Here is a 15,806-nt window from a genome sequence, read left to right as displayed (position 1 = left end):
GCTGCCCAGTAGGTGGCACTATTGCAAATAGCTTTACTGGTTAGTAATGTTTTTGCTCCAAGTCAGCATTGCCCATCCACTTTGTTCACTACCTCACTGAGCTTCACACTAGGTGCAGACTTAGGGGAAGAGGCTCAGATGGGAAGGCGTGGCCAGTGAACTCCAAAATACAGTGACACTGTAATGGGAACAATGCTGCACAGCCAGCAAGGGGAGCAACACCACACCGGGCCAGATCCTTCTCTCAATTTCTCTGGTTTAACTCTTGCTTTAAGTGAGAGCAGAATCACGCCCCTTGTTTTTATGTAGGCCCTACAAAAACAAAAAGCTGCTTAGTTTTTAAGTTTCTCTTCCCATGAAACCAAAACATCTGGCCCTTTAGAATGTGAGGAGCATGAAGGGAAGTGGGTTCCAGCACCAAGTTGGGGCAATGTCAGTCCCACTCTGACTGTGTCTCCTTTAATTAGGAGTTCCTGAATTTGCCATGATGTTATTCATGGCTGAATCCTGAGCAACAAGCTGCTATTACTCAGAGTTACCAGTGCCTCCACCCTGTAATCAGCCAAGCCTCAGTCCCACCCTGCACCCACTGGTTAGAGGACTGGATAGGCTAGGAATCCTGCCAGCTTGCAGGGGGAAAATAACACTAACCAGGCAGACAGGCAGCTGGGACTCTATATATAGAGAAATTGAGGGATGGGCATGGGAAGACAAGTAAATACAATACAACTGATCGGCATGCCGCACACACAGAAGTGCTAGGGACCAGAGAGGATCTTTCCCAACCCCCCATCCCATTTTCTAAACTGCTCACTGATCACACGGGGCCAGAGTTTCAGAAGAGCTCAGGGACAGAGTTTCAAGTGTGCAGCAGCCACAAGCTGGGCCTGGTTTTTCAAAAGAGCTCAGCCCCATTTAGGCACCTAATTAAAGGCCAGATATTCAAAAGTGCTGAGCACTCAGCATTGTGAGCTCTCTGGAATATCGGGCCCTTCGAGTCATGTGGATGCCCCTCTCCCTCCCCTTCAGAAACAGAACCTCTGCAGATCTGTCTTCCCTCCCCATTTCTGACCCAACCATTCTACTATCATCAGAGCAACAGTTAATGGTCTTGATGAAGACTGTAGTCCCTTACAATGCATCCCTCCCTGCTGGCACTGGAAAGGGGGCAGGGACAAGACAGCGGGGGGTAGGATTAGAGAAGGTCTTTGCTACTCCTAGATAAAGAAATAAAATAAAATCCCTGCATTTCTGGATATGATGCCACTAATGCAGGAGTGGGAACACACTCTGCAATGCAGCCCATGGCTACCTTCATTGTGTATATGGCTATGCATCCCTCAGAGATTAGAAATCTAGGCAGGCAATTGCCCAGCAATCTGCTCCCTTTAATGCAGCACTGGAAAGGTCTGGCTCGTGGATTCCTCCTGCCCCACTGCTGTACCCTGAAGGCTCCGGGCAGATCAGGTGACCCTTTTTACCTCAATAAATAAGTTTTAAAATGCTGGTCTTTGAGATATCCCCTTTCCCCCCTTCCCCAGTACTCCGGTGGGTACATCCTGCCCATTATAAACCTCAGCACAAAATCCAAGACAGCTGCATACTCTGCCACACTGTCTGTTACCAGTCCACCTGCATCGAAGGGCACAAGTAACACCATGCACACTCTACTGAAAAGGGCGTGTACACAAGCACACCATTCTCCCACCTCACAAAAAAACCCAATCACACGTGGATGGAGAAAGGGAGCCACCTCACTTGTGCACAGGAGAAGAGGCAGCAATGGATGGGGCTGCTGGACAATCTTCAGCAACAAGAGAAACTGGAGGGTGGGGGTGGAAAGAAAGCTGCTCACAACCATCCTGGCTTCCTTTGGATGCAAGAGTCCCTCAACCCTGAATAGCCTCTGCAGGCACCCTCCCCCCACTTTCCTAGGCCTGATTTCACACAGTGAGCTGTATCACCCCCATGCAAAGAGATCCTTTCAAGGTCTGGGAGGGTATTTACGTTTCAGAAAGGAATGCAAACAAGCTGCATACACTCCTCTGGCTGGCTGTTCACCTACCAGAAAGAGAGGATTCCAAATAGGTGACATATATGTACACAAATGGCCACAAAAGAATGCACCAGGGTTCACTGATTCAGCCATCCTATCTGGCTGTGGCCAATGACAGGTGGTGCACCTGCTAAAAATGCAATGCACACTCAAAAAAAAAAAAAAAAATCAGAGTAGAGAGCAGTATTTAGGTTAGGGTTGCCAAGTGTCCAGTTTTTGACTGGAACATCCGGTTGAAAAGGGAACCTGCCGGTTCCAGTCAGTTAAAAATCCAGTTGGCGGGGCTGGCAGGCTCCTTACCTGGTTCCGTGCGCATCCTGGCAACATGTCCCTCAGCTCCTAGGTGCAGGGGTGACCAGGGAGGCTCCGCACACTGCCCCTGCCCTGAGTGCCGGTTCTGCAACTCCTATTGGCCAGGAACCATGGCCAATAGGAGCAGTGGAGATGGCGCCTGCGGGCAGAGGCAGCGTGCATCATGCAAAGCCGCCCGGCCCCTCCGCCTAGGAGGCAAGGGACATGTCGCCACTCTGGGGAGCCCCCCAAGGTAAACATCACCGGGAGCCCAATCCTTGCACCCCCTCCCATACCCCAACCCCCTGCCACAGCTTGGAGCCCCATCCAGCATCCAAACTCCATCATGGAGCCCACCCCCACACCCCTGCACTCCAACCCTGTGCCCTAGCCTGGAGCCCCCTCCCGCACCCTGAACCCCTCATTTCTGGCCCCACCCTGGAACCCGCAGCCCCAGCCCAGAGCCCGTACCTCCTCCCATACCCCAACCCCCTGCCTCAGCCCAGAGCCCCCTTCTACACTCCGAACCCCTAGGCTCCACCCCCAGCCCCCTACTGCACCCAAATCCCTCATCTCTGGCCCCAGCCCACAGCCCACACCCCAACCCCCTGCCCCAGCCCAGAGCCCCCTCCCACACCCTGAACCGCTCATTTCTGGCCCCAACCTGGAACCCGCAGCCCCAGCCGGAGCCCTCACCCACTCCCGCACCCCAACCCCCTGCCCCAGCCCAGTGAAAATGAGAAAGTGAGTGAGTGAGGGCGTGGGTAGGATGACCAGACAGGCAATGTGAAAAATCAGGATGGGGGTGGGGGAGGGGCAATAGGAGCCTATATAAGAAAAAGACCAAAAATCTGGACTGTCCCTATAAAATCAGGACATCTGGTCACCCTAGGTGTAGGAGACCAAGTGACAGAAGGAGTGGGGGATGGAGTCAGTTGCCAACCCTAATTTGGGTGCATGGAAAGATATGAGTATGATTGTGAAACAGATCCAAAAACAAAGCACCAGGAACAACCCTAAACAGTGTAGGGGCTGGACTAGCTGATCTTCTTTTAGATCTTCTTTTGTCTTTCTTCCACAGGACAGAAGCGACTTTGTCTGTACAAAGTGCAAGCTGGTCTCCATATTGGAAGAGAAGATTGAAGGTCTGGAGCAACAGATAACAACCCTGCGTTGCATACGGGAAACTGAGGATTTCCTGGACGAAACTCAGGATAGGCTTCTAGGGGCACAAAGCTCTACAGATATAGAGCAGGTTGCACAGAGGAGCCAAGAGGCCAGTGAAGAAGCTTGGCAACATGTGACCTCCAGAAGAGGTAAGCGGAATGTCCGGGTTCCAGTAACACAGACACAGGTAACTAACCGCTTTCATGTTCTCTCCACAGGTACCGTTGCGGAGAGTGGACCAGATGATATGTCTGGGGCGAGAAAGCAGAAGGAGGCTCCGCTGGTTGGAAGGCATGAGATGCGCTGTCCTGAGGTTGGGGGTTCCACGACCACCACTCCCAAGAGGAGAAGGCGGGTGGTGGTGGTCGGGGACTCTCTCCTCCGGGGGACTGAGTCATCTATCTGCCGCCCTGACCGGGAAAACCGAGAAGTCTGCTGCTTGCCAGGGGCTAAGATTCGCGATGTGACGGAGAGACTGCCGAGACTCATCAAGCCCTCGGATCACTACCCCTTCCTGCTTCTCCACGTGGGCACCAATGATACTGCCAAGAATGACCTTGAGCGGATCACTGTGGACTATGTGGCTCTAGGAAGAAGGATAAAGGAGTTGGAGGCGCAAGTGGTGTTCTCGTCCATCCTCCCCGTGGAAGGAAAAGGCCTAGGTAGGGAGCGTCGAATCGTGGAAGTCAACGAATGGCTACGCAGGTGGTGTCGGAGAGAAGGCTTTGGTTTCTTTGACCATGGGATGGTGTTCCATGAAGGAGGAGTGCTGGGTAGAGACGGGCTCCATCTTACGAAGAGAGGGAAGAGCATCTTTGCCAGCAGGCTGGCTAACCTAGTGAGGAGGGCTTTAAACTAGGTTCACCGGGGGAAGGAGACCAAAGCCCTGAGGTAAGTGGGAAAGCGGGATACCGGGAGGAAGCACAGGCAGGAATGTCTGTGAGGGGAGGGCTCCTGCCTCATACTGGGAATGAGGGGCGATCAACAGGTTATCTCAAGTGCTTATATACAAATGCACAAAGCCTTGGAAACAAGCAGGGAGAACTGGAGGTCCTGGTGATGTCAAGGAACTATGACGTGATCGGAATAACAGAGACTTGGTGGGATAACTCACATGACTGGAGTACTGTCATGGATGGTTATAAACTGTTCAGGAAGGACAGGCAGGGCAGAAAAGGTGGGGGAGTAGCACTGTATGTAAGGGAGCAGTATGACTGCTCAGAGCTCCGGTACAAAACTGCAGAAAAACCTGAGTGTCTCTGGATTAAGTTTAGAAGTGTGTGCAACAAGAGTGATGTAGTGGTGGGAGTCTGCTATACACCACCGGACCAGGGGGATGAGGTGGATGAGGCTTTCTTCCGGCAGCTCACGGAAGCTACTAGATCGCATGCCCTGATTCTCATGGGTGACTTTAATTTTCCTGATATCTGCTGGGAGAGCAATACAGCGGTGCATAGACAATCCAGGAAGTTTTTGGAAAGCGTAGGGGACAATTTCCTGGCACAAGTGCTAGAGGAGCCAACTAGGGGGGGCGCTTTTCTTGACCTGCTGCTCACAAACCGGGTAGAATTAGTGGGGGAAGCAAAAGTGGATGGGAATCTGGGAGGCAGTGACCATGAGTTGGTTGAGTTCAGGATCCTGACGCAGGGAAGAAAGGTAAGCAGCAGGATACGGACCCTGGACTTCAGGAAAGCAGACTTCGACTCCCTCAGGGAACGGATGGCCAGGATCCCCTGGGGGACTAACTTGAAGGGGAAAGGAGTCCAGGAGAGCTGGCTGTATTTCAAGGAATCCCTGTTGAGGTTACAGGGACAAACCATCCCGATGAGTCGAAAGAATAGTAAATATGGCAGGCGACCAGCTTGGCTTAATGGTGAAATCCTAGCGGATCTTAAACATAAAAAAGAAGCTTACAAGAAGTGGAAGGTTGGACATATGACCAGGGAAGAGTATAAAAATATTGCTCGGGCATGTAGGAATGTTATCAGGAGGGCCAAATCGCACCTGGAGCTGCAGCTAGCCAGAGATGTCAAGAGTAACAAGAAGGGTTTCTTCAGGTATGTTGGCAACAAGAAGAAAGCCAAGGAATGTGTGGGCCCCTTACTGAATGAGGGAGGCAACCTAGTGACAGAGGATGTGGAAAAAGCTAATGTACTCAATGCTTTTTTTGCCTCTGTTTTCACTAACAAGGTCAGCTCCCAGACTGCTGCGCTGGGCATCACAAAATGCAGAAGAGATGGCCAGCCCTCTGTGGAGATAGAGGTGGTTAGGGACTATTTAGAAAAGCTGGACGTGCACAAGTCCATGGGGCCGGACGAGTTGCATCCAAGAGTGCTGAAGGAATTGGCGGCTGTGATTGCAGAGCCACTGGCCATTATCTTTGAAAACTCGTGGTGAACCGGGGAAGTCCCGGATGACTGGAAAAAGGCTAATGTAGTGCCAATCTTTAAAAAAGGGAAGAAGGAAGATCCTGGGAACTACAGGCCAGTCAGCCTCACCTCAGTCCCTGGAAAAATCATGGAGCAGGTCCTCAAAGAATCAATCCTGAAGCACTTGCATGAGAGGAAAGTGATCAGGAACAGCCAGCATGGATTCACCAAGGGAAGGTCATGCCTGACTAATCTAATCGCCTTTTATGATGAGATTACTGGTTCTGTGGATGAAGGGAAAGCAGTGGATGTATTGTTTTTTGACTTTAGCAAAGCTTTTGACACGGTCTCCCATAGTATTCTTGTCACCAAGTTAAGGAAGTATGGGCTGGATGAATGCACTATAAGGTGAGTAGAAAGCTGGCTAGATTGTCGGGCTCAACGGGTAGTGATCAATGGCTCCATGTCTAGTTGGCAGCCGGTATCAAGTGGAGTGCCCCAAGGGTCGGTCCTGGGGCCGGTTTTATTCAATATCTTCATAAATGATCTGGAGGATGGTGTGGATTGCACTCTCAGCAAATTTGCGGAGGATACTAAACTGGGAGGAGTGGTAGATACGCTGGAGGGGAGGGATAGGATACAGAAGGACCTAGACCAATTGGAAGATTGGGCCAAAAGGAATCTGATGAGGTTCAATAAGGATAAGTGCAGGGTCCTGCACTCAGAACGGAAGAACCCAATGCACAGCTACAGACTAGGGACCGAATGGCTAGGCAGCAGTTCTGCGGAAAAGGACCTAGGGGTGACAGTGGACGAGAAGCTGGATATGAGTCAGCAGTGTGCCCTTGTTGCCAAGAAGGCCAATGGCATTTTGGGATGTATAAGTAGGGGCATAGCGAGCAGATCGAGGGACGTGATCGTTCCCCTCTATTCGACATTGGTGAGGCCTCATCTGGAGTACTGTGTCCAGTTTTGGGCCCCACACTTCAAGAAGGATGTGGATAAATTGGAGAGAGTCCAGCGAAGGGCAACAAAAATGATTAGGGGACTGGAACACATGACTTATGAGGAGAGGCTGAGTGAGCTGGGATTGTTTAGCCTGCAGAAGAGAAGAATGAGGGGGGATTTGATAGCTGCTTTCAACTACCTGAAAGGGGGTTCCAAAGAGGATGGCTCTAGACTGTTCTCAATGGTAGCAGATGACAGAACGAGGAGTAATGGTCTCAAGTTGCAGTGGGGGAGGTTTAGATTGGATATTAGGAAAAACTTTTTCACTAAAAGGGTGGTGAAACACTGGAATGAGTTACCTAGGGAGATGGTAGAATCTCCTTCCTTAGAGGTTTTTAAGGTCAGGCTTGACAAAGCCCTGGCTGGGATGATTTAACTGGGAATTGGTCCTGCTTTGAGCAGGGGGTTGGACTAGATGACCTTCTGGGGTCCCTTCCAACCCTGATATTCTATGATTCTATGATCTAACAGGCCTTTTCTGCCTCTAACTTCTATTATCTCATGATGGACCATTTTAAAACACCTGTTCTCAGCATTGCACATCCAGGCTGCTCTTTGAGACAGCTGGAGTTATTTCCCTTATAATCCTTCTGGCTCCTATGCAATAACGGACTATCTGAGCTCAATACGAGACGACGGAGTTTTCTCCGAGACAGGAAATCCTGGACTTTACTGCTTTGTTGGAGCTTTGGCGGAAAACAAAGTCTGTTATTGCTCACATGAAGGATCAAAAAGCAGGGCCCTGTTTCATGAGCTGTAATTAGTACATGAGCTGTCTGCACCTCATGAAATCTGATGCCTGCGAGCCCGAGTACTGCACAGAACAGCGATAGATTCCTAAGGCAGGAGGCACAAGAGCCTGAATACGATTGGTTTCAGAGTAGCAGCCGTGTTAGTCTGTATTCGCAAACAGAAAAGGAGTACTTGTGGCACCTTAGAGACTAACACATTTATTTGAGCATAAGCTTCCGTGAGCTACAGCTCACTTCACAGGATGCATTCAGTGGAAAATACAGTGGGGAGATTTATAGGCAACCACACACCACACAACAGAACCACTAACCCAGGAACCTATCCTTGCAACAAAGCCCGTTGCCAACTGTGTCCACATATCTATTCAGGGGACACCATCATAAGGCCTAATCACATCAGCCACAAAATTAGAGGCTCATTCACCTGCACATCTACCAATGTGAGATATGCCATCATGTGCCAGCAATGCCCCTCTGCCATGTACATTGGCCAAACTGGACAGTCTCTACGTAAAAGAATAAATGGACGCAAATCAGATGTCAAGAATTAGAACATTCAGAAACCAGTCGGAGAACACTTCAATTTCTTTGGTCACTCGATTACAGACCTAAAAGTGGCAATTCTTCCACAAAAGAACTTCAAAAACAGACTCCAAAGAGAGACTGCTGAACTGGAATTAATTTGCAAACTGGACACCATTAAATTAGGCTTGAATAAAGACTGGGAGTGGATGGGTCATTATACAAAGTAAAACTATTGCCCATGTTTATTCCCCCCACTGTTCCTCAGACGTTCTTGTCAACTGCTGGAAATGGCCCACCTTGATTATCACTACAAAAAGATTTCCCCCCCCTGCTCTCCTGCTGGTAATAGCTCACCTTACCTGATCACTCTCCTTACAGTGTGTATGGTAACACCCATTATTTCATGTTCTCTCTGTATACAAATCTCCCCACTTTATTTTCCACTGCATGCATCCGATGAAGTGAGCTGTAGCTCACGAAAGCTCATGCTCAAATAAATTTGTTAGTCTCTAAGGTGCCACAAGTACTCCTGTTCTTTTTGTGAATACGATTGGCCACTCAACATTCCAAATTGCAGAGGTCATCAGAGAATATCCTATGGCATTCCCAAGAGCTGGAATCTGATTGGCAATAGCACATTCCAAGCTGACTGCACGTCCGCCCCATAGAAACTTCAGAGCCATTTAATTTTGGCAGTTAATCTAGCTCCAGATGTTGAGGAACCACTGAACCTTGTGGAACCATATTGCTCTATGGGCTGGTCAGGTTAATCCAGGCTGCTGGGAATTCTGGCATGCTTCAAACCCAAATCATCTCCTCTTTTCCCTCAAACAGCAGCTCCAATGCCCAGGCATATATGAGCAAAGAACTGAATCTCACTTTTTTTTCCCCGCCTGCTCTTTAAAATTTTCCTGCTTATTGTGACTAAGTTATCAAAGCTATTTGTGTTCTAAAGATGGGAGTCAATTCCAGACCTGGCATAAGTAGTACAGTGGAGGTGCATCTGCTCATTCCAAGACTGAATTGGACCTAGGGACTTTATTAATTTGTCAGTCTCTCTCCTCTTCCTTCCCAATCCTGCTGGGGAGAGCACGGTTCTGGATTTGTGATCTCATACAACCATTCCTGTGGCAGCAAGATGTCATGTGGCAAACAAGTCAGAGTACTGGAGAAGCTAGAGACAGAAGAGATCAATCAGCCTCCAAGACCTCTGTCTCCTTCCTCCCTCTCTTCAGCATTGAAGAACCCCTCACAAGTCAGCCACCACCCAGAAACTCCTCTCTTCATCTATATTCTGAAAGGCTCTCCAGTAACAAGTCAGAGTCTATAATCCCCTCCAGAGCCTCCTCCAATTCATCCTTATGCCTTTTGCCAACATTCCCTGTAGTGCTTTGTTCAGTCTAGTTTTAAAAAGTTTTGCAAAGGGCTGAGCACTCAACTCCCACTGACTTCAGTTCGAGTGGAGAGTGCTCAGCATTTCATGGGATCATGACCATGGAGATCCAGCAGAAAGTGACATCAGAGACAATGCACCCTCCAGCCAAGTTCTCCCTGGCTTCCTGTCCAACTCAGAATCCTGTACAAAATCTCCCTATCAAGATCTATGCTTTCCCCTCCTGTGAAGAAACCTATGGGAGGAGATACAAGCTCAGGAAAGTCTCCACAATTCAAACTCTATCTACATTCTTCCCTCAAAGGGAGGGGTTTCCACTTTAGAGAGAGGGGAGGGAGTGTGGTTCAAAACCATGTCCAGGCTGAGGATCCACAGAGACATGCTGCTCCAAACCCGTGGGCAGTTGGGCCTTTACACTTCTTCCCCTGCTCCCCTTCCATCAGGCAGCACGGTTTCCTAAGCTGTACTGCAAATACCTGTTCTGTGCTGGGCTCTTCCAAGGGGTGCAGGCCCTGAAGCGGTGTTAATGCTTATCACAGCAGCATTAGCTTTCAGGTACCTGTGTGGTTCTGAGGGGGGGCATGCTGAAGAGAACGGCTGCTCTCCGATTCTCTTCTCTCTCACCCCCTGAAACTGCAAGCCCCAAGTCCATGGAGCTGGGATGGAGGGACCTCTAGGAGGTGGGGAGGGGATGCTGCATTGGTTTCACTTCTTTCCTTTCAATGGTGGGTGTTTAGAGGGTGTTTCTGGTGTATTATATTTTGTTCACCTCTGTACATCACAACGGACGGCCTCATATCTCCCTGGCCTTTGCCACCCCACCCCACCTCTAAAATTAGCTATTCCTATTTATCATCTTCCTTAAATACTACACTCCTCTATGCCTCCCCACAGGATAGAGACTTGAATAGAGACTGGGAGTGGTTGAGTCATTATACAAAGTAAAACTATTTCCCCTTGTTTATTCCTCCCCCCCACTGTGCCTCAGACCTTCTTGTTAACTCCTGGAAACGTGCTGGAAATGGCCTACCTTGATTATCACTTCAAAAGGTTTTCTCTCCCCCCACCCCACTCTCCTGCTGGTAATAGCTCATCTTAAGTGATCACTCTCCTTACAATGTGTATGATAAACACCCATTTTTTCATGGTCTGTGTGTATATAAATCTCCTCACTGTATTTTCCACTTTATGCATCCGATGAAGTGAGCTGTAGCTCACGAAAGCTTATGCTCAAATAAATTTGTTAGTCTCTAAGGTGCCACAAGGACTCCTTTTCTTTTTGCAAATATAGACTAACACGGCTGCTACCCATGGGTGAGAGGAATGTAGGTCTCTGACATGACAGAGGCTTGGTGGTGGTGGCATAGCCACAGGGATTCCTGTGGCAAACGTGCTTAAACAGCCTGTCATCAGTATCACGGGTTCAATTAGTGAGTAACTTCCTTCAGGCTGTCAAAGAAAGTCTGCAGAAGGTTGAAAAGTCTGAAACAAAACACTGTGGAACTGACAGGCAAACAAGGAAAGGACCAGAAACCAAGGATAGGCCTAGTTCCCAGGGACACAAGATTTCCCTGAAAAATTGAAAAAATATTACACGACACAAGCAGGCAGTCTTTATACATATTTTTAAAGAAAACTTTGTTAAACACTTAAAAAAAAAAAAAAAAAACTTACTGTGTATCCCTCCCTGCTTTGTTGCTCCAGTCCTTTCTTGCACTTTCTCTCTAAAACAATTTTCCAATTTCTTGTTCTACCCTTAGTTTTTTTCATCTTTATATTAGTTTCCTCTCTTCCTTTCGTTAAACTCAGCCACAGACTAAGAGGAATGCTGTTCTTCCAAGATTTGCAAGGTCTTGGATTGGACGCTATTTATTCTCAAGTTCTTAGAGGTGATGTACGTCTAAGATATCCTGCCTTTCTAAAAACTTGATAGATGAAGACACATTCCCTGCCGTATCTGTAAAGCATGGGGAAATACCTGGTGCTATAGAAAAGGCCCCAATCCTAAAAAAACTCCGACTAATAACTAACTCAATGAGTAGAAATCAATATAGTACTAAAACATAACATGTTTACACTGAACGAGCCTATTCTTCAGCTAGGGAAGATGCCCTAATTAAGAGAGCTCAGTTAAACAGATTAGCAAATACAAACAAGACTTCCCTGTTAGAAATTCCACAGATTTTGCCAAAGCTTCCCACAGATTTCTATCAAGACTGATCACGGGTCTTGTGGCCTGTGGCAGGGGCGAGAAGGATAACGCCACGAGAAGATGGAGGGTGTGAGGAGCCAAGTAAGGAATTAGCCTATGGCAGGGCCAGGTGCATACAGTTATTACAGGTTTCAGAGTAGCAGCCGTGTTAGTCTGTATTCGCAAAAAGAACAGGAGGACTTGTGGCACCTTAGAGACTAACCAATTTATTTGAGCATGAGCTTTCGTGAGCTACAGCTCACTTCATCGGATGCATACTGTGGAAAGTGTAGATCTTTTTATACACACAAAGCATGAAAAAATACCTCCCCCCACCCCACTCTCCTGCTGGCAACAGCTTATCTACAGTGATCACTCTCCTTACAATGTATTACAGTGCCATAAACTTAGAGACGCATGCACAACCCTTGCCCTGTAGGGCTGGCTGTGAAGCTGCCACGGGCATGTGTCCTTCCCCCCAAAACTAGCTGGGGCCCCAATAATTGCACCGGTCGGGCTGGGCGGCTCCAAGGGCAGGGAGCAGATATTACAGCTCCCCTCCCGACAGCGAGCGCCTATGGGCTGTTCCTGCGGTTCCCTTCCTCTACAGGCACCTACCACCCCTACCGAGGCGAGGGCGCCCGGCTCCGGTGAGCTGCTTCTCGGGCGCGCCCAGCAGCGGGAGGCGCCAGGTTTGTTCCTGGAGGGTCGCCGCCGCCGCCGCCGCCCCGGCCAATAGGCGGCCTCAGAGAGCTGTGAGGCCGGACACCCGCTCCCAGCCCCGCCCCCTCGCAGGAGACGTGGCTCTCGCCACCGGGGCCCTTTAAATAAGAAAAATTCCGAGACCCCCGCGCACGGGGATTGGCTGGAAGGGGAGCCCCCCCAGGGCCCGCCTCCCCGCCCGCTCCCTATTGGCCGCTGGTGCCAGTCAAACAAATGAGCCTCGCCTCCTTATTGGCCAGAACCGTGTCAATCCCGCCTTGAGGCCGTAGGACTCGCCCAGCCGCTCGCGCCTACCCAGCACCCAGCTGCTGTCGCTGCTTCCCAGAGGAGGGGGCTGAGTTGGCGGCGGAGTCCGAGCGGCCGGGACGTGGGGTAAGGGGGGGCTGAGGGACTCACCGATGCGCTGCCCCACGGGGGAGCTGAAGGGGCTGCCCAGGAGAAACTCCATCGCCGCCGCCGCAGCACAGCCCAGTAATCAGCTGACAGCGCGGGCGCCCGTCACGTGACCTCCCCCCCTCGGCTCAGGACGGGGTGTGTCTCGTAGCCCCGCCCACGCGTGACGAAAGCAAGCGGCCTTCTGTTCTTCGAGGGCGTGGCCGCGGGGGAGAGCGCTGGGAGTCGCTGAGTGAAGGGGAGGGCCTGTAGCGCTCGCCACCACAGTGACGTCACACAGCCATGCCCGTGACCTCACAGTGTGATGTCACAGAACATGTCATCGTGCTGCAGGGTCACAAGGGGCCTGTGAAATATCCACTGGGAAGGTGAAGGACCGCGCTGCGCCCCGCTCCTTCCTTCTCCCATCCCCCCAGCAGCCCCTCTGCCCCCCAGCCCTCTACTGACCAACCCACAAGACCTGTCCTTTCTTTGCCCTCAGACCTGAGCGCCACCTACCCCCCAGACCTGATCCTTCACCCGCACCCACAAAGACCTCACTCCCCCATTCTTTCCCCACATCCGAAGGACTAGACTAGGCCTCTGTCCCCAGCGCTGTGTGGCACATGGATTAGAGCAGAGCAGCAGTCTCCTATGCAAGGGATGCACTTGCTCCTCCCCCACGTTACTGCAGCCAGGCAAGGGCTCGCGCTTATTTTCAAGGTAAGGCATAACATGGGGCAACAATGAACCCAAGGTCATGTTATCACATTACAATGCCCCCAAAGAATTCTGGATCCTGCCAAAGTAAATTGCAAGGGCTTTTATCATAGCCCTGCGACATGCCTATTAAATTCACAGCTGCCTGTCTCCTCTGCCTGGGGTACCTCAGTGCTGTCCACCCCCTGCCGAAGCAGGTGCTCTCATGAGTGAACAAAAATAGTCACCTACATCCTGACCTGATATGCTGATTGTTTTTCATCTCAGAAATTGTCCTCACTTCAGGCAGTGGGAAATGTGGTCTGGTGGTTAGAGCAGTATGGGAGTCAGGAGTGCTAGTGTGAGCTTTGACACTGACTGCCCATTTAATCTTGGTCAGATCACTTCAAGTCTGCCCCCTGGGTTTTCCTATTTACCAAATGGAATCATACCCATATTTGCCTAATATTTTTGAAATCTGCAGATGAAAGGTGTGCTGGTAGAGGAAATTAGACTGAAGAGTTCTGTCAGCATGCTGAAGGGTTAACCTGCACCAACCTACAACTAGAGGCTTTCAGGAAAGATTTTTAAGTGGTACAGTTAAATATTTTGAAATTGTGTTTACTTTTCCTAAGTCTTGGGACTTCAGAGACTCCACAATCACACAAAGGCCTGATCTACCTAAAACTTATATTTGTTTATCTACAGGGCTAATTTTATACTGAGTCAGTGAAACTGGTGCAACTTTGTGTGTGGACACTATCAGATTAAACCTGGTGTATTGCATTTTGGCTTGTCAATAAATTTACAAATGCATGCTAAACCAATATAACTGAAACCTATACAAGAGAGTTCACATACAACAGATGCACCAGTTTAACTGAACTGATTTAAATTAAACCAGTGCAATTTCTGTCTGGATACACAGATCTAAGGGTGATGTTGCTTCTAGGGGGTATCAGTGTGGGAACAAGGGGAAAGAGTGGGAATTCCCTAACAGGAATTGATTCACCCTAATGACCTAAAATGGAAAATTTCAGGCAAGAGGGCCTAGTCTTCCTACTAAGTCCAGCACACTGGTGGTACTCAACCAAAAAACAAGACTTTAATAGATGTGCCAATCAAAATACCAGCCTCATTTGTTATTCCTGACAACAAGGGTACTGGATACTAAAGAATATGTCTCTGTAGTAATTATTCCATAGAAGGGAACCATTTGAAAGTCACCAATAAGTATTTTTGGAGCAAATACCATCCATAAAATGTCTTAGAATCAAAACACCTTTTTGGAGCGACAGTAATCAAATGCAATTTATTGTTTTAACATAGTATGTTACTCCAAAAGCCTGAATGTACTGATTTATTAATCCATGCAGATTATGAACTCACAATAGCACCCTGTGTATGTGTCATATCTATTTTTAAAACAGACCTAGTAGTTTGGATTCTACTGCCTCTGAATCAAGCCAGGCTTATTACTTCTGTGGGCTCTGGTGACATGGGTGGAGGCTGCTGAAGAGTGATGGACGAAACTGCTTCCTTTGCTATGGGACTTGTGCTGGGGAGTTTAGGACCCCTCTTTCTACCTGAGCGGTCTTTTAAATTGGCCAACCCCAGCTCCAAAGTTTACATTTGCTGTGTTGTGAGTGCGAGTGGTGAACTAGAACATAGCCTGCAGCACTTAACATACGCAGAACAGTTCTAAGTGCTTCATCTTTTAGTTTTACTGTTTGTTTCTGTTTTATGCATGATGGTAGGAGGAACTGACAACCACCTTCAGTACATAAGTCTTTTCCCGCCAACATATTAAATAGTTCTTTTAATGTGGTTTTCCTGGAATGTTGAAATGTGTGAGGGTAGGTGGTTATGTATTTTAAAATTTATCTCTTGTCAACTTGTGTTGAAATACAAAATACAGTTTGCGTTGGTGAAGTGTCATATTCTGTATCATCATGGGTTGAGACATCCCAACATACGAGTTCTGAGGCTGCAACTGGTCCATGAGTTTCTCAGCTCCCGAAAACAGAATTTTTAAAGAATATAATGACAAGATGTGATCCTACTATTCCTGTAACTAGTGGTTTACCATACTGATCCTGAACCGCCAGTACTATTTTGCTTGCAACACATGAATTGAGCTGCAGGGAAGGTCACAGGGGCAGGAACATGGCTCAGTAGTGGGACATTTGCAATGCTAGATGACAGCTCTCAGGCATGTCTCTCATTGATGCCGCTAAGAAGTATGGAGTAGGGGGTCTAA

At 48.9% G+C, this 15,806-nt stretch overlaps 1 protein-coding gene across 3 annotated transcripts in view; it reads right to left on the bottom strand.

Moving 5' to 3' along the window:
• TOM1 (target of myb1 membrane trafficking protein) overlaps positions 1-12,992 on the bottom strand; it is a 29,548-nt gene extending 16,556 nt beyond the window's left edge. For 2 of the 3 annotated variants that reach the window (XM_073324878.1, XM_073324888.1), the window contains exon 1: positions 12,872-12,992. In XM_073324878.1, the coding sequence (XP_073180979.1) occupies positions 12,872-12,923 (52 nt within the window). In that variant the 5' untranslated portion in view covers positions 12,924-12,992. Of the gene's footprint in view, positions 1-12,379; positions 12,519-12,871 lie in introns of those variants that run through there. The other variant, XM_073324897.1, reaches the window with a different exon arrangement.
• Between the last annotated feature and the right edge of the window lie 2,814 nt (positions 12,993-15,806).

The sequence above is a fragment of the Lepidochelys kempii genome, chromosome 1 (assembly GCF_965140265.1).
Source record: "Lepidochelys kempii isolate rLepKem1 chromosome 1, rLepKem1.hap2, whole genome shotgun sequence".
Classification (NCBI taxonomy): Eukaryota; Metazoa; Chordata; order Testudines; family Cheloniidae; genus Lepidochelys; species Lepidochelys kempii.
This window is presented reverse-complemented; position numbering and strand designations above follow the sequence as displayed.